The sequence below is a fragment of the Mustela nivalis genome, assembly GCF_964662115.1.
Source record: "Mustela nivalis genome assembly, chromosome: 19".
Lineage (NCBI taxonomy): Eukaryota > Metazoa > Chordata > Mammalia > Carnivora > Mustelidae > Mustela > Mustela nivalis.
Genome location: NC_139038.1, coordinates 16804551 through 16827213, shown reverse-complemented (window position 1 = coordinate 16827213; position 22663 = coordinate 16804551). Strand labels below are relative to the sequence as shown.

Genomic DNA, 22663 nt, shown 5'->3' with positions numbered 1-22663 from the left:
GAGCCTGCCTCCCCCCCTCTCTCTCCCTGCCTCTCTGTCTACTTGTGATCTCTCTGTCAAATAAATAAATAAAATCTTTAAAAAAAACCCCAAAAACTATACACACTCTCCTCCCCACCCCATCCCCCGCACACACCAAGAAAATAACATGGCATATTCAGGGAGTTACTAGGATTTTGATGAACCTGGAGGGCACAGTGTTTGCACTGAGGACTGACCAGGCAGGGTCCAGATCCTGAAGGGGTCTTACCCTGCAAGGTTCCATCTTGACTGCCGTAAGAGGGGCAGAGATAATCGGGACAGAGTGGCCTTGTAGAAAGCCACTTTTAGAAGGGTCACTGGGACCATCACGGGCAGAGGATAGAAGTGACTGGGGGTCAAGAAACCCACAGAGAAGACTGGGTAGGATCCAGCAGGATGTGTTAGGGCCCGGGAGAAGGAATAGCTCCAAGGGATTATGCAGTCAAATGCTCTACCACGGCTCCAAGGGATTATGGAAGAAGGGTCAGCGAACTCGGCACCCAAGAAGAAATGACAAGGAGGAGTTGGGGTTCGTGACGGTTCTGAAAAGCCCTGGAAAAGTCTAGAACAGACTTAGGTTTGGTGACCTCCCCACTTCTTTCAGAGCTGAACTCAAACTCCCTCACCCTTCAGAGACGCTTCAACCCGCCCTTCTAGGCTCCTCTCTGGAACCAGACCCCATCCCCTCAGGGAACACCTTCTTATTCATCTTTTTTCTAATTGTAAAAGTGAGAGGCATTCATTATATAAAACTTGGAAATACAGAAATGTATAAACAAAAAAAAAAATCGTTCATAAATCTATCACCTGACGGATAAGCACAGTAACCACCTGGGATATTTCCTTCGAATTATTTATCTATAAATGTCTTGTTTTTGTATTTTCTTTCCTTATTTTTTTTTTAATTTATTTGTTTAATTTGAGACAGTGAGAGCTCGAACATACGAGGGCAGAGAGGGGCAGAGGGAGAGAGAGAATCTCAAGCAGACTCCTCACTGACTGTGGAGCCCGACAAGGGGCTTGATCCCATGACCCTGAGATCGGGACCTGAGCTGAAATCAAGAGTTGGACCGACTGACTGAGCCACACAGGCGCCCCTATGTTTTTGCATTTTCATTACAAAATTATATTCATACTTATTTACAGATTAGTAACTAGCTTTCGTTCCCAGGTAATGTAGACATTTTTCAAAGTCATTGCATAGGTTTTTGAGGACATGGTTTTTAGCACCATTCATTCATTCAAATGAATATTTACTGAGGCCCCACCACCTGCTGGCACCATGGCCACTGGAAGCGTAGCGGTGCCTCAAAGTCCTTGAACAAGACTCTCAGCTAAGTCAGCTCTTGGGTTTTGGAGGTTCCTACCCTTCCCCCAGGAACAGTGTCTCACTCCCCTTTTTGGGTGCTCTCGCAAAATTTTTGTCTGTACCTCTATTTGAACACTTTTCATATATCGTGTTATTTTCCGGCCTGTCAGAGCCCTTTTGAGAGCCGTACCAATCCTCCCCCGTCCCATTTCCTTCAGGATCTGCCCAAGACCCAGAAACCGGTAATAGTTCAGAAAAGTGATTGCAGGCACGCCTGGGTGGCTCAGTGGTTAAGCGTCTGCCTTCCGCTCAGGTCATGATCCCAGGGTCCTGGGCTGGAGCCCCGCACGACGCTCCATCCTTGTAGGGAAGCCTGCTTCTCCTCCTCCGGCTCTCCCTGCTTGTGTTCCCTCTCTTGCTGCGTCTCTCTCTCTGTCAAATACATAAATAAAATCTTGGGCGAAAAAAGTGTGTCCATTAAGAGGAGGTGGAGCTGATGGCTTTGGAGTTCGTGACAGTATTTTCTAAACCTGAAATCGGGGCGCTTGGTTGGGCAAATCAGAAACAACAGTTGCGGTGTGTCTAAGGGACTCGGGGAACTCGCCCCTGCTGCTGGGGCTAAGGCCTGTCCGCATAGCTCCCAGCGAACAGCTGCGAAAAGGCACTCAGCCCCTCGTTGCCCTGCTTGGCTGGTAAGGGCTGCACTTCGTCCCAGCTCAGCCTGTCCCCAGACCAACCACAGGGGGCACAAACCATGGTGGCTGTGTGGACCCATGGCCACCATTCTGTCCCTTCATGCCCCTCCCCTCCACCCCCACTTGGGAACAGACGCACCCAGGCTGTTTCCAGATCCCTGCCCCTCCGGTCCGGCATGGGGTAGGGACCTCTCTTATTGTAGGTCAACCTGTCCCTCAGCCCCTGAGCCCCTCTGAGTCAACAACTTCCTCTTTGTAAATTTCCTCATTGTCCTGGGGAAGTACCAACGGCCTCTGGCGCCTGTGGGCCCCCAGGCTCTGGCCAGGGGTGGGGTCTTGTCCCTCTGCGCCCCCCACTGCATCCCACCCCAGAGCCACACGGAAAGCTCCTGGTTCTGGGGACCTGCCAGTCTCACCGATTGCCCTTGAAGGAGCTCGCCCCCTCCCTGGGGAAGATGAGGTACAAACACGGTACCTGGGTAACAGTGACCTCCCCGTCTTCAGCCCTGCTCTCCCCCTTCCTGGAGAGCAAGCAGGCAGGGGCGGGGGAGGCTGAGCAGGACGGAAGGAGCAGCAGCCTGAGCCGAAGAAGCACACTTGGGTCACACACGTGGGCTTTCTCTCAGGCCCCACCGTCTTTATTGGCTGCAGACAAGTACATCTGCGACCCCCATCCCACCTGAGCAAAGACGAGGCCTGATGTTCTTAGCGGTTCCTCGGGGTGGCCCCTCGGACAGCCCGTCCTGCTCTCCTCCCCACCCCTCCTCACGCCGCTGTACTCACCCCTACGACTTCACACAGAGAGCCAAGGCCCGGCCTCTTGCACACCAACTGCACCCATGCCTGGACCCACGCAGGCGCCGGGGTTTCTGAGAACTTGACCTGCCCGGAAACCCTTCTCACCCTCACCCTTGGGAGGAGTAGCCTCTGGCCGCCTCTGGCCGCAGGTGTTGGGAGGGCGGCGGAGTGAGCCAAGGGCACACCTGGGGGCACAGCTGGGTGACTCCAGGGGGCCTCCCACAGAGCACCGCACGCCGTTAAAGGAGGGTCCTGGCCTGACCCAGCAGGACTGTCCTAATCTATGGGGCCGCAAAGTACTTTTCAGTTTGCTCCCATCCCTTCCTACACTCTGGGGGCCCTGGGGAGTCCTCCGAGAAATCACCATCTCAAAAGGTCATTACCGTGGAGACTCAGCAGGACTAAACACGGGGAGGGCGGTGGGGAGGTCAGAGCCGGTGAGGAAGGGTGACGGATTCAGTCTGGAAGCGTCCCGTGGGTCTAGGGCCCTGGGCACGGAGGTGGGTGCTGGCGGGAAGACCCCCGCGGTTCGGAAGCTGGAGGGGTTCAGATGAACACGCTGGCGACAAGGCGACGGGAAGAAGGTGGCAGGTGGGAACTGGCCTCCGCTCTCGGTCCTCACAAGCACGGAGGGGCCGCGGCCCCCCCGGCCCCCGGGCCCTCCGCAGCCTCATCATCCTTGGGGCCCACCAGCGGCTCCTCCTCCCCCTGCAGGCGCGGGCCCGAGCCGGCCCTCAGCTCCCCCAGCTCCAGGCAGCCCTGCTGAGACTTGCGCCTGTCGAAGAAGGTGGTGAGGGTGGGCTGCCGGCCCCCGCCGGCCCCCACAGATGCCCCAGGGCTCTTCTCGCCCCCAGAGCCTCCTGTGGGGCCCATCAGCGCCTCCTCGTCGGGCACCGGGGCCGGCCCGGCCCAGGCATCCACCACCCCATTGCGCTTGCCGCCCCCACTTAGCGTCAGGGCGCCCGTCCTCCTCTTCTGCCGCTGGCGCCACAGTAGGAGCAGAGCCATGAGGACAAGGACCACCAGCAGGGCCACAAGCACGGCCACCAGCAGGGTGCCCTTTGTCCCCTGATCTGGAAGCTGGGTGCTTCTTGTGTCTTTGAGGGACGCTGACGTAGTGGCAGCGAGTATTGCTACCGTGGAAATGGGGGAGCTGTGGGTCTCCTGGGGGACCCGCGGAGAGCCGGTTGCCATGGTGACAGGGGGTCCACTGTCCACATCAAAGGTCTCCAGAGAGCCGGTTGCCATGGTGCCAGGGAGTCCACTGGCTCCGTCAGAGGGCTCCAGAGAGCTGGTTGCCATGGTGACGGGGGGTCCACTGGTTACATCCAAGGTCTCCAAAGTGCCAGTTGCTATGGTGACAGGGGGTCCACCAGTTACATCCAAGGTCTCCAGAGAGCCGGTTGCCATGGTGACAGGGGGTCCACCAGTTACATCCAAGGTCTCCAGAGAGCCAGTTGCCATGGTGACAGGGGGTCCGCCGGCTCCGTCAGAGGTCTCCAGAGAGCCAGGTGTCACGGTTCCATCAGTCACAACGTGGAGTGCCAGAGAGTTTCTTGGTGTTTCAGCAGGGTTACCGGTCGCATTAATTTCCAGGCTTGTTGACTCCTGGGTGGAAGCTTGGTTGATTGTTGGGTCGGATACGTGGAGGTCACTGGTAGCAGCAGTGGAAGCCTCAGGAAAGGACCCCTCCTTGGTTGTGCGGAGGTCTGAGGAAGGTGAGGAGACCTGGCGCCCGGTGCTGTTGCCCTCCTCGGAGACCTTTGTTGTCACAGGGCTGGGGGTCGCTAAGTCGAGGTTCTGGGCCTCAAAGAAAGTTGAGGCTGGAGAAACAGAGGACCCTCCCAGGACAGGCTCCTGTGAAGTGGCTGTGATGTCCTGAGGCTCTGGAATCACCTCTTGAGTCCAGAAGCCCCCAAGGAGGAGGAGAAACAGGCTCACCCTCATGGCAGCGGGCACGGGCAGGAGCGGGCCCTGACGGCGGGCGAGCTGGAGAAACACACACACGGCAAGAGCTGAGGGGGAGAACCTGGCCAGGCCCTCCCCTCTGCCCACTTCCCTGCTAACTGCCAGGCCTAACTTGTGGTTTAACGGCTTTTTCCACCCTTGCTTTTACTATTATCAGCAAGAGCAAGGGGGCAGACGCTGGCGGCTCTGCCATCCCCTCAGACCCACAGGCCCCTCAGGCCTGGGCTGCTTGTGCTCCAGCAGTGGCCACCCTTCCCGCCCCTTCCCCAACCCTAGTCGGCCCCGATGGCTGCTGGTCCTCTCTTCCCCTCATCTACAAGGGTCTTTCCAAGCCGTAGCATATTCCCAGGTCCGCAAAGGCCCCTGCCCCCAGGTTGGACCCCTTACCAGCTCACTCAGGGAGGGCACAAGGCTGGGGCCAGGCCAGCTCCAACTCCTCCTGAAGCAGGAGCAGGACTGGGCCGATGGGCCCCAGGGGGAAAGGAAGTGGCCCTGGCTCCACCCACCCCACCCCAGCATCCTGCCCCACCCTCGGTGCTCCCACAGCTGCCGAGGTGATGCCTCCATCACTTGCTCTTTCTAGGTCTGAGACGGGGCGGGCGAAGGGTGCTCGGGGGGTCTCAGCCGAGGCAAGAGGGGTTGGTGGCGGGTGGATCTGGAACGGGTACTTGGCGGGGAACTGGGATGGCCAGGGGTGAAGCGGGGTAGGGATGAGGGTCAGAGCTGCGGTGATGCGGAGGCTGGACCACCACGGGCTGCGGAGGAGGAGATGGGAAGGGAAGGTGGTTTCGTTTGCATCTGTGGTCCCCAAGCTGTTAGGCCCAAAGCCAGGGTAGCACCGTTTCCTGCCCCGAGAGCTCCCAGAAAGTACCAGGGCAAAAAGAGTCAGTGACTCTGGCTGGGGGACAGCGAAAGCCTTCGTAGACTGGTGAGCCCTGGTGGGCTCCAGAAGCTGCCACCACCACGGCCCCCAGTCACCCCAGTGGGGTGCTTAACAAGACCAAGGTGGTTACTAAGCTCTCATTAGGTTTCAATTTTATTTTGATGGAAGACTAGTAAAGATATAGGACTCTATATGGAAAACAGTCTGGAAAATGATCTATTGGGGCATTAATCTAAGTTTCTTTAGACAAGTGTGAATGGGCTTCTTTATTTTCTTCTTTGGAAGGCTGCTTTCATCCAAATTCAGATGGATTCTGAATTTCCTTTAAATTTTTTTCTCCTCCTTCTCCTTTTTTTGGGTATGTATGTGTATATATATATATTTATTTCTTTTTTCTTTCTTTTTATTTTTAAAAAATATTTTATTTGTGGGCAGCTGGGTGGCTCAGCTGGGTAAGCATCTGACTTCGGCTCAGGTGATCCCAAGGTTCTGGGATCAAGTCCCACGTCGGGCTCCATGCTCTGCGGGGTGTCTGCTTCTCCCGCGGCCCCTCCCCCAACTCGTTTTCTCAATCCCTCTTTCTCTCTCTCGCTCTTTGTCTCAAAGAAATAATTAAAATCTTTAAAAAACATACACATCTTATTTATTTATTTGAGAGAGAGAATGTGCGTGTGCGTTTGAGAGGAGGAACAGAGGGTGAGGGAGAGAATCCCAAGCAGACTCCATGCTGCGCAAGAGCCCAGTGCAGGGCTTGGTCTTACCACCCCGAGATCATGACCTGAGCCAAAGTCAAAAATCCGATGTTCAACCAGCGGTGCCACCCGGGCAGCCCTCCTTTTAATTTAATTTAATTTTTTTCTCTTCTGATTTTTTAAAAAGATTTTATTTATTTATTTATTATTTATTTATTATTTATTTTGAAAGAGAGAGAGTGAGCATAAGCAGGGGAAGAAACAGAGGGACCCCGCTGAGCAGGGAGCCCAATGCTAGGCTCTATGCCAGGACCCTGGGATCTTGACCTGAGCTGCAGGCAGACCTTTAACGCACTGAACCACCCACAGGCACCCCTGCTCTCTTCTGGTGTGCAAGCTTTGACTTTTTGTATACGGCCGGTTTTGCTTTGTTTTGCCTTTCTTTTTAAAAAACCAACCCCGATTTTTGTGTTCTAAATTTTTGTATGTGATAAGTGATTGAACAGGCTCCTCTCAGGGCCCGGGGTTATAGCCTGCTCTCAAGCTAAAGAGTTAGTCTGAGGAACCTATTACTCACTGCAGAGCAAACAGCAGGAGCATAATATTTGCATCAGTTCTCCTTTCCCTCAAGTCCCAAGGGAGTGACGCAGAGAAGCTTGCAGCTGAGGAACACTGAGCTGGGGGCATTCGCCTCTACTTGAGCAGGTGGAGAGCTAGCCCGCGTCCCTCAGAGTTACTCACCACAAACACAGCCCTGAGAAATGGCTGCGAGGGAGAATGGCCGGACCTGGCGGACTGGGCGTGCTCTCAGGAGGGCGCAGGGATGCTCGGAGCTTCGGGGATCGCCTCTCCTGACAGTCAGGATGGACTAAGAGGAAAACCTCCGCACCCTGCCGCGGGAGGAGCCTTCATAGAAAAGTCGTGTTTGGTGTCTGTGTTTACGCAGACATACATGCTTGTCATCTGTCACATTAAGTCTTTGGCACGTCCTGTTCTGTACTTACTGAACAAAAGAAAGAAGAAACGAAGAAAGAAAGGGAAAAAGGAAGAAAAGAAACCACTCCATTGTCAGACACTTAGGCTATTTCAACATCTTGCTGTGGTGAACAGAAAAGTACAAATAATCGGCTGGAAAATAATTGAAGGTTAGATTTCTTTTTAAATTCTAAAAAGTCAACAAAAATGTTTGTAAGACTACCCAAAGATTCCCAATTTCTCAATCTTCAAAAAATTACTAAGGTTGGGGGTGGGGAGCCTGGCTGGTTCACAGAGGGGCATGGGGCTCTTGATCTCGGGGTTGGGGGTTCGAGCTCTGCATTGGGCAGAGATTACTTAAATAAACAAATAAAAGAAAATATAAAGAAATAAAGAAAGGAAAAAAACCCAAAAAGCTCAGAGGAAAAGACATTTAAAAAATAATTTAAAAAATAAGAAAATTACTGTAGCAAAAAGCATTTAAAAAAAAATTTTTAAGGGGCACCTGGGTGGCTCAATGGGTTAAAGCCTCTGCCTTCAGCTCAGGTCATGATCCCAGGGTCCTGGGATCAAGCCCCAAATCGGGCTCTTTGCTCAGCAGGGAGCCTGCTTCCTCCTCTCTCTCTGCCTGCCTCTCTGCCTACTTGTGATCTCTGTCTGTCAAATAAATAAATAAAATCTTTTAAAAAAAATAAAAAAATAAAAAGGACAAATCTAGAGCCACCACATAATTGACTCAAGTAAGAACGAGTGTTAGAGTTGTTGAGTAAAACTGAGACAGCAGTGCGTGTGTATGTTTAAGTAATCTCCACAGCAGGCCTGAACTCACAGCCCTGAGATCGAGAGTTGCACGCTCTACCGACTGAGCCAGCTGGGCGTCCCAAACAAGCGATCAAACTTAACATCACCAGTAGTGGGGCCGGCCAACATCAGGGGACTCTAGACATGAAGCACTCAGAAGGATACAGCGTACTCCTGTGACAGCCCCAGGAACAATGCAGATCCAAACTGAGGGTCATTTGACAAAAATAACTGGCCTGGACTCTCCAAAAATGGCAGTGTCAGAAGGACAAAGAAAGCCCTGAGACATTCTTCCACATCTTTCTTTAAATTTAATTTTATTACTTTTTATTTTATTGTGTGGGTTTTTTTTTTTTTTAAGATTTTATTTATTTATTTGACAGAGAGCACGAGCTGGCAGAGCAGCAGGCAGAGAGAGAAGGAGTCTAATGCAGGGCTCGACCCCAGGACCGTGGGATCATGACCTGAGCCGAAGGCAGAGGCTTTAACCCACTGAGCCACCCAGGCGCCCATTTCCCTCATTTCTTTAGCGTCTGACCTGAAATTTGAGAAGAGCTCAACTCTGGAATAAATAAGCAAGAATAAATGTCTTCCAGATCTTAATTCTCTTCTCAGCTGCTCATTAAAAAGAAAGAAAGAAAGAAAATAAGAAAAAAAGAAAGAAAGAAAGAAAGAAAGAAAGAAAGAAAGAAAGAAAGAAAGAAAGAAAGAAAGGGAGAAAGAAAGAGAAAAGAAAAGAAAAAGGCTTTAATTAGGGGCCTTTAACAAAAATGCTGGGTGGGGTCATCACGGGTCCCTGAATTCAAGAACAAAGAAGACCCAGAAGGGGCTTCTGAGAACCACAGAGTTTTAAAGATGTACCCAAATGCCATACTGAAAATTCTATCACCAAACTGTCATTTGCTTAGGCATACAGCAGGGAACATGTTTTTTTTTTTTTTTTTTAATAAAATAAAATATAAAATAAACTGGTAGTAAAGCCATGCAGAAGGTAGATGGGTGTTCATTGTTTTATCCTTGCACCTTTTCTGAGTTTGAACGTTTTCAAAATAAAACAGCATAGAAAGATCCAGAATCTGGCTAGTCTTGCTCACATTCACTGCTGCCTCCCTGGGCCAATCTCACTGCTGCTCCAGAGCCCGAGACGGCTGCCACCCGAGCCCAGTCCTCCCAGCGGTCGCCGGACCACCCCCTCCCTCTCCCACCAGGATTCCCTCTGCTCCTGCCACCCATTCTGGCTTCTGAAGAATGTCAGCCTTGGGGTCTTGGGACCGTAGTGGCCCCACTTGGAAGGCTCTTCACCCAAGTAGCTGGACGGCTCCCTTTCTCGCAAGTTTTGGCTCAAACGTTACCTTGTCTGGATGGCTTCACCCTGTTTAAAATTCTGCACCCCCCACGGCCTCTCCCTCCGCTCCAGCCCTGCTTTCGCTCCGCCACACTGCACGCCCTGTCATTTGCTGTATCTACCTTTGTCTTCTTTTTTTTAAGATTTCATTTATTTATTTGACGGACAGAGATCACCGGTAGGCAGAGAGGCAGGCAGAGAGAGAGGAGGAGGCAGGGTCCTTGCTGAGCAGAGAGCCCGATGCGGGGCTCGATCCCAGGACCCTGAGATCAGGACCTGAGCCCAAGGCAAGGGCTTCGTCAAGGGCAGAGGCTTGGACCCACTGAGCCGCCAGGTGCCCCGCTGTATCCACCTTCTTATCTTGTTTCTGCCTTTCTGCCCCCAGGACGTAAGGTTCGTGGCAGGACAAGCCCGGGCTGTGCCCGCGGCCCCTGGAAAGTGCTTCTCCACAGCAGGTGCTGGGGACGGGGATGGGCAGTTGCCAGGCTGAGAGAAGGAGCGGGCATCCCGCGGGCCAGAGGGGGCCGAGGACGGGGTGCAGCGCTGCGAGCCGCGGGAACCCGAGCTGGCGGAGGTGGGGTGCGGGCTGTGGTTTGAAGGCCCTGCCCAGCGCGCACCCCGACTTCTGGAGGCTCTCCCGGCTGCTCGAAGGCTGTAGAGCTTCAGAGCGCGGCACCACTTGTGTCTGCCCCACCCGCACCTCCACCCTCCGTCCCTCACCAGGGTCTGGACGTGCAGCTCTGACCTTCAGCAGGTCCTTGAAGAGCCATTTCCTGCCAGACACCGCAGCAGGTGGGAGTTGGCGCAGCACAGCCTGTCTCCCCTTGCTTCGAAGTGGGGTGCCAGGAAAGACACAGGACAGGGGACCGGGGCACCTGAGCTGTGTCACCTCCTCTCTGTGTGGCCTAGGCTCAGTCATTTCACCCCTCTGCCTCAGTTTCCTCATCTGTAAAATAGGGATAATAATGCTATTTTTCCAAAATTTGGGGGAGGATTCAATTAAGTTAGCGTGGGGCCCTTGGTGAGAACTTATCATCTAATAGCTGATGTAATAAGAACCGAATTGATAAGTCCGATTGTGATCTTCCAGGTTGGCGGGGGGGGGTTGTCCAGGGCGCCAGGATGTGGGTTTGCTTTGGGGCCCTGGGGTCTTTCTTTGCATCTATAACCCTGTCCAGGGACAGGCAGGCCTTGTTCTCCGGGGAATTTCCATGTGGCCGGAGATGTCTATGCACTGGTTTATTCACTGGACAAAATTGTTTGGTATTTTTAAATCAAAGTAATGATATTATAAATACAGAGGATTCATCACCAATGACCAGTCTCCTCCCCAAGTCATGGTCTGGGGGAAAAAAAATGTTTTTAGGGGCGCCTGGGTGGCTCAGTGGGTTAAGCCGCTGCCTTCAGCTCAGGTCATGATCTCAGGGCCCTGGGATCGAGTCTCACATCGGGCTCTCTGCTCAGCTGGGAACCTGCTTCCTCCTCTCTCTCTGCCTGCCTCTCTGCCTACTTGTGATCTCTGTTTGTCAAATAAATAAATAAAATCTTAAAAAAAAATAAAAATTAAAAAAAATGTTTTTAACTTATTCTAGTCTCAGTTCTTCCGATGGGTCCATATCCCTAAACAGGCTGCTAATTCAGCTAGTTCTTCCCATGCCCCCACTCTGCCTGCCATAATCTACCAGCTTCCTCCTCAGTGGCTGGACCCTTGGCCCACTGGCCTTGTCCCACTTCTCAGGTCAGCTACATCCCTTTTTAAGGCTTTGCATCTGTAACTAAAGTTGCGTTATTTTATTTTATTTTATTATTTTTAAATATTTTATTTATTTATTTGACAGAGAGACACAGCAAGAGGGAACACAAGCAGGGGGAGTAGGAGAGAGAGAAGCAGCCTTCTCACTAAGCAGGGAGCCTGATGCGGGGCTCGATCCCGGGACCCTGGGATCATGACCTGAGACGAAGGGAGACACTTAACGACCGAGCCACCCCGGTGCCTCTAAAGTTGTGTTATTTCAGATAGTAGCCCTGGCTGTGGCCATCTGGTCAAGCTCCACGGCACAGTGGTTAAGGAAGTGGACTCTGGGGCCAGAGTTTCCGAGAGTGTGTGATCCTGGGCACCGACGCGGCCTTCCTGTGTCTGCCGTTGCTCACTCATGAGAAGAGGCTGAGCCGGGCAGTTTCTGCCAGGCTGCCCTGTCCCGAGGGCTGAATGAGCTCGGACGTGGGCGGTGGTCGGAACAGTGCCAGCGCTGTGCACGTGGGCTGGAACGAAGCCGCCACCGTCACTTCGCAGCTTCCCTTCCCTTAGCTCTCTTCTGTCCAAGATCTGTTAAGTGTCCGTTTGCTTTTATAGGGCTCTGGGTAGACGGTACTCGCGTTCTCTTCTGGTAGTGTCTAGAGCTGTCCTACCCCAAACGGCAGTGACTAGCCACATGGGGTTATTTTAATTTAGATCAGTGAAAATTAAATAAGATTTTAAAATTCAGTTCCTCTGTTGCAAGTAACCGGCTACATTTCAAGTACTTGAAAACCACGTGTGGCCAGTGGTTACCTGACTGGATGCAACCCAGTAACCTATTTGCTGCATCTCACTGGCTGGTCCAGAATTTCAGTCTAACAATAAAAAACCATTAATTGTCTTTCCTTTTAAAGGTTATATAATTTGGGAAGCATCTGAGTGGCTCAGTCGGTTAAGCCTCTGCCTTTGGCTCAGGTCATGGTCCCAGGGTCCTGGGATTGAGCCCTGTGTCAGTCTGGGGAGTCTGCTTCTCTCTCTCCCTTGCCCTTCCCCTTGCTTATGTTTTTTTCTCTCTCTCAAATAAATAAATAAATAAATGAAATCTCTTTTTTTTTTTTTTTTTTAAAGATTTTATTTATTTATTTGACAGAGAGAGAAATCACAAGTAGGCAGAGAGTCAGGCAGAGAGAGAGAGAGAAGCAGGCTCCCGCTGAGCAAAGAGCCCGATGCGAGGCTCGATCCCAGGACACCGAGATCATGACCTGAGCCGAAGGCAGCGGCTTAATCCACTGAGCCACCCAGGCGCCCCAATAAATGAAATCTCTTATTTAAAAAAGTTAATACTTTTTTCTGTGCACAGCCAATACTTTACTATGATTATCCTGAATTATACATCTTTCCATTTTTCTTTGTGTTTCTTCTTCTTTGTTTTTTTTAAGATTTATTTATTTATTTATTTGACACAGAGAGAGAGATCACAAGCAGGCAGAGAGGCAGGCAGGAAGGAGGCGGGGCTTGATCCCAGGACCCTGAGATCATGACCTGAACCGAAGGCAGAGGCTTAACCTACTGAGCCACCCAGGTGCCCTTTTCCTGGAGTTTCTAATTGCTTTTCATAATTCCTTGCTCCAAGAGGAGGCCTCCCTACCCCCTGCCTCTTCCTGTTGCTACACAACTTTATCCTAGAACCAGTGGCTGTTTCTCTCCCCGGTGGGATCCCCCAGTTCCTGTGCCTAACATCCTCTTCTTTCAAAGGCTTAACCTCCCATTTTAATTGTTATTGTATTTGTTCATTTATTTTAAGTAAGCTCCATGGCCAGGTGGGGATTGAACTCACAGCCCTGAGATCAAAAGTTGCATCCAGGCACCCTCTTATTTTTTCTAGAGCACATCCTCAAATCATTTCTTAATGAAGAGACCTTCCTAAGAAGAAGATAAACTTTTTGATTAATCTTTCCCCTAGATATGTCTTTATTTTATTCCTACACTTGCCTGATATAGAATTCTAAGTTAAAAATTATTTATTTTATAGTAGGATCTGAACACTTGATTTTACTGAGGAATAGTTTGGTGTTAATGCAAGAGTTTTTCTTAAAAATAAAAAGAGTGGGGGCGCCTGGGCGGCTCAGTGGGTTAAAGCCTCTGCCTTCGGCTGAGGTCATGATCCCAGGGTCCTAGGATCAAGCCCCGCATCAGGCTCTCTGTTCGGTGGGGAGCCTGTTTCCCCCTCTCTCTCTGTCTGTCTCTCTGCCTACTGTGATTTCTCTCTGTGTCAAGTAAATAAATAAAATCTTTAAAAAAAAATGAAATAGCATGCAAGATTGAATTCTTAGAAATTAAAACTGTGATACTGAATTAATAAAAGTATTAGAATATAAAACAAGAAACCATCCCCCAAAACAGAACCCTCCAAAAGTGGAAAGTGGGGGAGAAAATATGAAAGACAATATATAAGACCAAATTATTTCAGACAAAACTTTGTGTTATAACAAAGAGGTGGCCAAAAGAACAAAGTAGATCATTTGTCCTTAATGTAAACAAGTCCAAGTGAAGCGGCGGTGGTGCTGGTGAGGCAGCTCTGTATCTCACATCACTCAGAGACCAGACCACTTCCTCCTCACTTTTATACCATCCACTGGTGCTTAGATAAATCTACTATCTTGAGTTTTAACTGGCAGGAAGAAAAGAGAGTGTGGAGGAGGCAGGCCTTGCCCACCTTCTTAGATGTATGTCTAGAAGTCTTTGTTTTTAAAGATTTATTTATTTAAGTCATCTCTACACCCAACATGGGGCTTGAACTCATGACCCTGAGATCAAGAGTCACATGCTCTACTAAGCCAGCCAGGGGCCCCTGTTTGCCTGAAAGTCTTAAACATCAATTTCAAAACATTCTGTTGCTGAAAACGTAGTCAGATGATCACGCCTAACTGCAAGGGAGGCTGGGAAATGAGGTACAGCCACGTCAGCAGTGGGAGAGGGGATGATTGGATTTTGGCAGAAAATGAGTCGTGCTCACCACAGAGAGACAGAAGGTCAGTTCAAGAGGCTCGAGCCAACCATACCAGGAGGAGAGCACACACACACACACACAAGGAAGAAGGTTAATTATCAGAGAAATAACATCAGACACTCACTCAGCTGAAAACGCACTTTCAGACAGATCCCAATAAAAGACTCCTTGGCTATATTTATTTCTATGTATTTTATTTCATTTTTTTAGAAGAATTGGTAGAAAGTCATTTATTTATTTATTTATTTATTTGAGAGACAGAGAAAGGGCATGTTGAGGGGCAAAGGGAGAGGGAAAGAGAGAATTTTTAAGGAGGTTCCACACCCAGTGTGGAGCCCAACATGGGCTCTATCTCATGACCTGGAGACCCATGACCTGAGCTGAAATCAAGAGTTGGACGCATAACTGACTGAGTCACCCAGTTGCCCCTTCTTATATATTTTAAATTTTTTGATGCAATTTGTCCTTTTTTTTTTTTAAGATTTTATTTATTTATTTGACAAACAGAGATCACAAGTAGGCAGGGAGGCAGGGAGAGAGAGAGAGAGAGAGATGGGGAAGCAGGCTCCCCACTGAGCAGAGAGCCCGATGCTGGGCTTGATCCCAGGACCCCGGGATCATGACCCGGGCTGAAGGCAGAGGTTTTAACCCACTGAACCACCCAGGCACCCCACAACTTGTTCTTTTTGATGGAGATTGAAACATTCCCAATAAAAGAAGACTCATGCCCAGACACTTCACAATTCCCAATGATGCCAAATATGACTTCCATCTTTCCGAAGGCATAGAAGGCACCTGAGTCCAAAAAACACAGGATGAAATCAGAAATGAAAAAAGAGACATTACAACTGATAATTCAGAAATACAAAGGATCTTGAGAGACTACGATGAACACTTACATGCCAACAAACTGGACAGCCTAGAAGAAAGGGATAAACTCCTAGAAACCTACAACCTACCAAGACTGAGCTGTGAAGAAATAAAATATCTGACAGACTCATCACTGGAAGGAGATTGAATCAGTGACCAAAAATCTCCCAACAAACAAAAGTCCTGGACCAGATGCTTTCACTCATGAATTCTACCGAACATTTAAAGAAGAATTAATACAAATTGTTCAAACTCTTCCAAAAATAGAAGAGGAGGGAATACGTCTGAACTCATTTTATAGAGTGAAAGTTACCGTGATATCAAAATCAGACAAAGAGACTACAAGAAAAGAAAATTATAGACCAATATCCCTGATGGACACAGACAAAAAAATTCACAACAAAATATTCAACAATACATTAAAAGGTTCATAAGCCATCATTAAGTGGGATTTATTCCAGAGATGCAAGGATGATTCAACATCCGTGAATCAATCAATATGATACCACATTAACAAAATGAAGGGTAAAAATTATATGATCATTTCAATAAATGCAGAAAATGCATTTGACAAAATTCAACATTTATGACTAAAAAAACCTCTCAACACAGTGAACGTAGAACATAATATCTCAACATCATAAAGGCCGTATATGGCGAGCCCACAGATAACATCATACTCAATGGTAAAAAGCTAAAAGCTTTTCCTCTGAGGTCAGGAACAAGGTAAGAATGTCCGTTTTCACCACCTTTATTTAACATACTATTGGAAATTCTAGATGGAGCAATTAGGCAAAAAAGAAAAAAAAAAGACATTTAAATAAAAATAAAATAAGTAAAAAATTAAAAAGGCATTTAAATCAGAAAGGAAGAGATAAAACTTTCTATTAGCAGATATCATGATATTATATATAGAAAATATTAAGACCACCAAAAAACTGTTAGAACTAATAAAGGAATTCAGTAAATTTGCAGGATACAAAATCAATATAGGAAAGTCCATTGCGTTTCTTTCCTTTTTTTCTTTTAAGATTATTTATTTATTTATTTATTTGACAGAGAGATCATAAGTAGGCAGAGAGGCAGGCGGAGGTCGGGGGAGCAGACTCCTCACCGAGCAGAGAGCCCGATGCGGGGCATGATCCCAGGACCCCGGGATCATGACCTGAGCCGAAGGCAGCGGCTTTAACCCACTGAGCCATCCAGGTGCCCTGTCAATTGCGTTTCTATTCACTAACAGTGAATTATCAAAATGAGAAATTAAGAGAACAATTTATAATTGCATCAAAAAAGTAAAATGCCTAGGAATTGATTTAACCAGTAGATAAAAGACCTCTACACTGAAAACTATAAGACAATGATGAAAGAAACCGAAGAGGATACAAATAAATGGAAAAAAAAAAAAACCCTCCATGCTCATGAATTGGAAGAATTAATATTGTTAAAATGTCCATACCAACCAACATAATCTACAGACTCAATAATCAATTTAATCACATAGAAAAATTCCAATGGCCTTTTCACAGAAATAGGACAAACAATTCTAAAATTTGTATGGAACCACAAAAGACCCCAAAGAGCCAAAGCAACCTTGAGAAAGAACAAAGTTGGAGGCATCATCCCATCATGATTCCTATTTCAAACTATATTGTAAAACTGTAGTGATCAAGTATGGTATTAGCATATTAGTATAAAAACAGACACACAGACCAACTGAACAGAATAGAGAGCCTAGAAGTAAACCCACACATATATGGTCAGTTAACTCATGACGAAGAATCCAGACTATACAAATGAAGAAAGGCTAGTCTCCTCAATAAGTGGTCTGGGGGAACTGGGCAGCAATTGAAAAGAAAGAAAACAGACCCTGATCTTACACCATACACAAAAATCAACTCCAAATGGATGAAATATTTGGACATAAGACCTGAAATCATAAAGCTCTTAGAAGAAAATATAGAGGGTAAACTTGATATGGATCTTGGCAAAGATTTTTTTTGGATTTGACTACAAAAGCAAAAATAAACAAGTGCGATGATGTCAAAAAGCAGAACCGAAAAGCTTCTGAATGGCAAGGAGCCGCTGGCAAAATGAAAAAGCAACCTACCCAGTGGGATAAAGTTTTTGCAAATCACATATCTGATAAGGGATTAATGCCCCCAGTATATAAAGAACTTATACAACTCGATAGCAAAAACAAAACAAAAACAATTTGATTAAAGATGGGCAGGGGAGGGGCGGTGCGTGGGTGGCTTGGTGAGTGAAGCATCTGCCTTTGGCTTGGGTCATGATCCCGGGGTCCTGGGATTGAGCTCTGCACTGGGCTCTCTGCGAGCAGGGAACCTGCTTCTTCCTCTCCCCACAGCTCATGTTCTATCTCTCATTCTCTTTCTCTCTCAAGTAAATAAATAAAATCATTTTTTAAAAATGGCCACAGCAGGGGTGACTGGCTGGCTCCGTAGAGCGTGCAACTCTTGATCTCAGGGTGGTGAATTTGAGCCCCACGTTGGGTGTGGAGCCAGTTGGGTGGGCAGAGGATTTGAATAAACATTTTCCTGAAAAAGACATACAGATGGCCAGCAGATTCATGAAAAAGTGCTCAACATCACGAATCATCAGGGAAATGCAAGTCAAAACCACGATGAGAGCTATGAAATAGGACCTGACACCTGTTCGAGTGGCTATGGTAAAAAAGAAAGAAAGATGGAGGGAGAAAGAGAAAGGAAGAAGAAGGAAAGAAGGCAGGCAAGAAAGAAAGAAGAGGAGGAGAGGGAGAGGGAGGAGAGGAGGAGGAGAAAGAAAGGAAGGAAGGAAGAGAGAAGGAAGGAAAGAAAAAGTGTCGGTGAGCATGTGGAGAAGGGAGGACGCTGTGTGCCATTGGTGGGAATGTAAATTCATGACGCCACCATGGAAACCAGTACAGAGATTTCTCAAAAGCTTAAAAAGAGAAATATCATGATTTAGCAACTCTACTTCTGGTATTTATCTGAAGAAAATGAAGTCACTAATTTGAAAAGATATCCACACTACCATGTTTCTTGCAGGGCTGTTTATAATCGGCAAGGCATGGGAGCAGGCTAAGGGCCCATCAGTGGGGGAATAGAAAAGACACACACACACTCACACACACTCACACACACTCACTCACACACACACACACTGGAATATTATTCAGCCATCAAAACGAATGAAATCTTGCCGTCTGTGACCGCATGGCTGGACCTCGCGGGCATTATGCTAAGTGAAGTAAGTCCAAGAAAGACAAATGCTGTCTTGGTCTCGCTCGGTCCCACTCACTCTTGTTTTGGACTCTAACACAAGACAAAACCAAAAAATGAATTCACAGATACAGGGAACGGACAGGCGCAGGTCAGAGGGGGGTGAGGAAGACCTTGGGCAAATGGGGGAAGGGGGTCAGAGGTACAAGCCCTGGGATGTAATGCAGAGTGTGAGGACTCTACTTCATAACGCGGGGCTGTTTATGGGAAAGTTGGCTGCAGAGTAGAGAGATACTAGTTCTCATCACAAGAGAAAAAAAAACAACCGTGTCACAATATATTTTCAGTAGATTATTGTGGTGATCTGCCAATATGAATCCACTCTATTGCTACAAACACATTCTGCTCTATACCTCAAACTGATACAATGTTGTATGTCCATTTTGTCTCTATTTTTAAAAAAAGAACATAGATGAGGAGTTAAAATAAAAATGAGAGAAAAAAAATCCAAGCCTAGTAAAGGGCCAATAGAGGGACCAAGTTGACATTTGATGTGGAGCTTCCTGGGGCTAAGCCCGGAGGGGACAATTTACCGTCAAAAAGGAGAAACATGGTAGTTAGTTCCTCTGAGGAGTCCAGAACCCACTTCTAAAATTAGTTCTCATGAGAGACCGTACCTCATGCCAGCTGATGTCACGGCTGTAATGGCGGGTGGACAATGTGTCAGTCACGAGAGAGGGTCTGGGGCCTGGAGACAGACAAACGGGCTGGAAGGGGACTCTGCCGGTCATTGACTGTGTACTCCTGGGCACATTTCATTTCTGGGCCTCAGTTTTCCTGCCTGCCCCCACTTTCTAGGAGATGTGGGCAGAGAGAGAGAGAGAGAGAGAGTCCCAAGCAGGCTCCACACGGAGCACAGAGCCCCACGCAGGGCTCGATTTCACGAACCCTGAGATCATGATCTGAGCTGAAATCCGGAGTCGGGCGCTTCACTGACTGAGCCACCCAAGTGCCCCAAGGCCCTTGTTGAAATGGGTCACGCTTGGTGTTCTCTGAGAACCTGGAGGAGGCCGGTGGCTTGAGCAGAGCACAGCACAGGCAGAGGGTGGAGGGAAATGGCCATGTCCTGTGAGGGGACTTGAGGACTTCTGCTCTGGCTGCTACAGGGAATCTGGGGGGACATGGCGGGGAGCGGGGAGCAGGAGACCCGGACGGACGCTCCTGGACCAGGCCAGGTCGGAGACCACCAGGTCCGCGCCAGGGTGATGGGAGACGCGGAGAGACGCGGGCAGGTGTCAAACATCTTTTGAGGTGGAACCAGCAGTTGTTTAACAGGCGGGATGTGGGTGTGCAAGAGAGAGCGAGGACAACACCAGGGCTGTGGCCGGACAGACCGTAGCGATGGAATTGCATTTTCTGATATGGGGAGGCTGGGGTTGAGCTGGTTTGGGGAGGAAGATAAGGGTTTATCTGGGGGCAGCGCAAGCCTGGGAAGCCCTAGTAGACAGCCACGTGGGGTACCAAGTGAGCCGTTCTGAAGCTCACAGAGGGGGTCTCCACTGAAGACATAAATTTGGGGGACATCAACATTTGGATGGTGTGGGGTTTTTGTTGTTGTTGTTAGATTTTGTGTATTTATTGGACAGAGAGAGAGACAGAGCACACAAACGGGGAGAATGGCAGGCAGAGGGAGAAGCAGGCTCCCCGATGAGCAGGGAGCCCAAGGTGGGGCTTGATCCCAGGACCCTCGGATCATGACCTGAGCCAAAGACAGATGCCCAGTGACTAAGCCCCCCACAATCCCCTGGATGGTGTTTAAAGCCATGAGTGTAGACAGGTTCACCTCAAGAGTGAGTGCGAAGAGAAGAGCCCAGCACTGACGTGTGAGATGGGTACTACTCCAACTGCAGAGAGAACCATAGGGGCTCAGAGAGGTTAAGTAACTTGCCTCAGGACACACAGCTGGTAAGGGGTGGAAGCCTTGGGGCTTGTTGCCCTGAGCTGGTTGTGATCTACCTGCCACCCCCAGATCCATCCTCTGCTCTGCTCCATGACTTGAAGGTTCCTTTGCACTCGGCTTCCCCTTGGGCTTGGCTAAAGGGAGGACGGGTTGGAGAGCAGAGGGAGAGGCAGAGCAAAGGCGTCAGGACATTTCTTCCTTGCTCCCTTCCTAATGTGGGTCGCACCTCTGGCAGTGGCTTCATCTCCACACGCTTGTCTAGCGTCTGTCAGGTGGTCCCTTGCGATAGTGGGACTTATCATAAGACTATATATTTGGTCTCTGTCCCCGTTTCTGGCACGGAGTTCTACACACACACACACACACACACACACACACACTCTATCACTCTCTCTCTGGAACTGGTGATCAGGATTTTAGCTCTCCTCCGCATCTCCAGCTTTTCCCTAGTTTCAGTGACAGCATTCCGCCCCTTCCCCAACACTCCGGTCCCTTGTTGCTGGCCCCTGAGTGCTTCCACATTCCTTGTGGGTTCTTTCAACCATCCCCACCTCCACATGGAGTCCTTGTAGTCAAGTCTCTAGAATTGGTTTGTGTGTATGTGTTTTTTTAAGATTTTATGTATTCATTTGGCAGAGAGAGGGAGAGAGCACAAACAATGAGAAGGAGCAGAGGGAGAGGGAGACGCAGACCCGCACTGAGCGCAGAATCCAACGCCCCAGCGTGGGGCTTGATCCTCAGACTCTGAGAGCAGAACCTGAGCCAAAACAAAGAGTCAGATGCTTAACCGATGGAGCCAGCCAGGAGCCTGGGGATTGCTTTTTCTTTCTTTCTTCTTCTTCTTCTTTTTTTTTTTTAAGATTTTAATTATTTATTTGAGAGAGAGAAAGAGAGTGAGCACAAGCAGGGGGAGGGTCAGAGGTTACCTATTGAGTTGCTGAGAGTTCTTTGTGTATTCTAGATACAAGTCACTCCTATTAGCAGCCACTCCTCATTCCCCACTCCCCCCACGCCCCCACCCATCGTGGCAACCATTAATCTATTTTTTTAAAGATTTTATTCATTTATTTGACAGACAGAGATCACAAGTAGGCAGAGAGGCAGGCAGAGAGAGAGGAGGAAGCAGGCTCCCTGCTGAGCAGAGAGCCTGATGCGGGGCTCGATCCCAGGACCCTGAGATCATGACCTGAGCCAAAGGCAGAGGCTTTAACCCACTGAGCCACCCAGGCGCCCCCAAAAACAGACTCGTAGATACAGAGAACAAACTGATGGTCTCCAGAGGAGCGGTGGGGGGAGGGGAACGCAGGAAGCGACGAAGAGCCCCTGTCCCAAGACGTCCCTCGGGTATGGTGGCTATGCTAGTCACTCCGGCCTATCCTTCAGGAAACTCCTCTGGACACGGACTGGCCTGGCCAGTGGAACGTGTGACTCTTGATCTCAGGGCTGTAAGTTCGAGCCCCACGTTGGGTATAGAGAGTCCTTAAAAAGAAAATCTTAAAAACAAAACAAAACAAAAAAAACCAGACCCCCCCAAAACCCCCCAAAACAAAAACCAAACACCAACTCCAGGAAGCCCCAATTTCCAGGGAGTGCTAGGTTTAGACCTGGACAGCAAGAGCCCCGCTCGGCCCGTGTTCTAACGTGCATAGCATGTGCCCCCCGTGTACCCCGGGGCACCTTTGTCATCAGGTAATGGGTTTGTGCGTCGTGAATCCGTCCCGTGCGTAAGTCAGCCTCGAGTCTAGGTGCACGTTACGGTGCTCGACAGACCGGCAAGTCCGGCTCCGGCGCGCTCCCGCGGATGTCCGGGGCCCAGGCTGCGCGCGCTGGGCGAGCCGGCGGCCGGGGGGGTCCCAGGTGCCCGCGCCAGGCTCTTGGCTCCACCCGCTCGGCCCGGCCGGCCCCGCCCCACGCGCTCGCGGGCTCAAGAACGCGGAGAACAGCGCCCTCTGCTGACCTGCACGGAGAACTGTGGGTTCGTTTGCGGAAAACCAGAGGCTGCCCGCGACCACGGATACTGGGGCGCAGCCTAGTGCGACCCAGAAGCCTGACCGGGGCTTCTGATCAGGATGAAGAAACGGGGCCCAGATACACCCGATGTGGACAACAGCGGCCAAAGAAAACTATTCCATTTCCTTACGACCCACCGCCCGTTGACAAGTCTGCGCCAGGCACGGGGAACTTCCTCCGCGCACTCAACGTCTTTGATGCTAACGCCTTGCTAAGGGCAAAAGGCAGCATTGGCTTGACATTAGCCTGACCTCCAGGATCCTGTAAGTCTCTTTTAACATGTACAAAATTCCTTTGGAAATTTCCTTTATCTCTACTCCCCAAGATACACGGTAGCAATCGTCTTCCAAGCATATGACCCACCAGTAGA

The 22663-nt window shown here is 49.3% G+C and overlaps 1 protein-coding gene across 1 annotated transcript; it reads right to left on the bottom strand.

The window, feature by feature from the left end:
• Nucleotides 1-2641: 2641 nt before the first annotated feature.
• SPN (sialophorin) lies at nt 2642-21306 on the bottom strand (the record flags this gene model as incomplete). Its single annotated transcript, XM_082713068.1, is given in 4 exon segments — nt 2642-4812; nt 5179-5253; nt 5255-5781; nt 21303-21306. Coding segments are annotated over 4 exon segments (1977 nt in total). The 3' UTR covers nt 2642-3441.
• Nucleotides 21307-22663: the final 1357 nt, after the last annotated feature.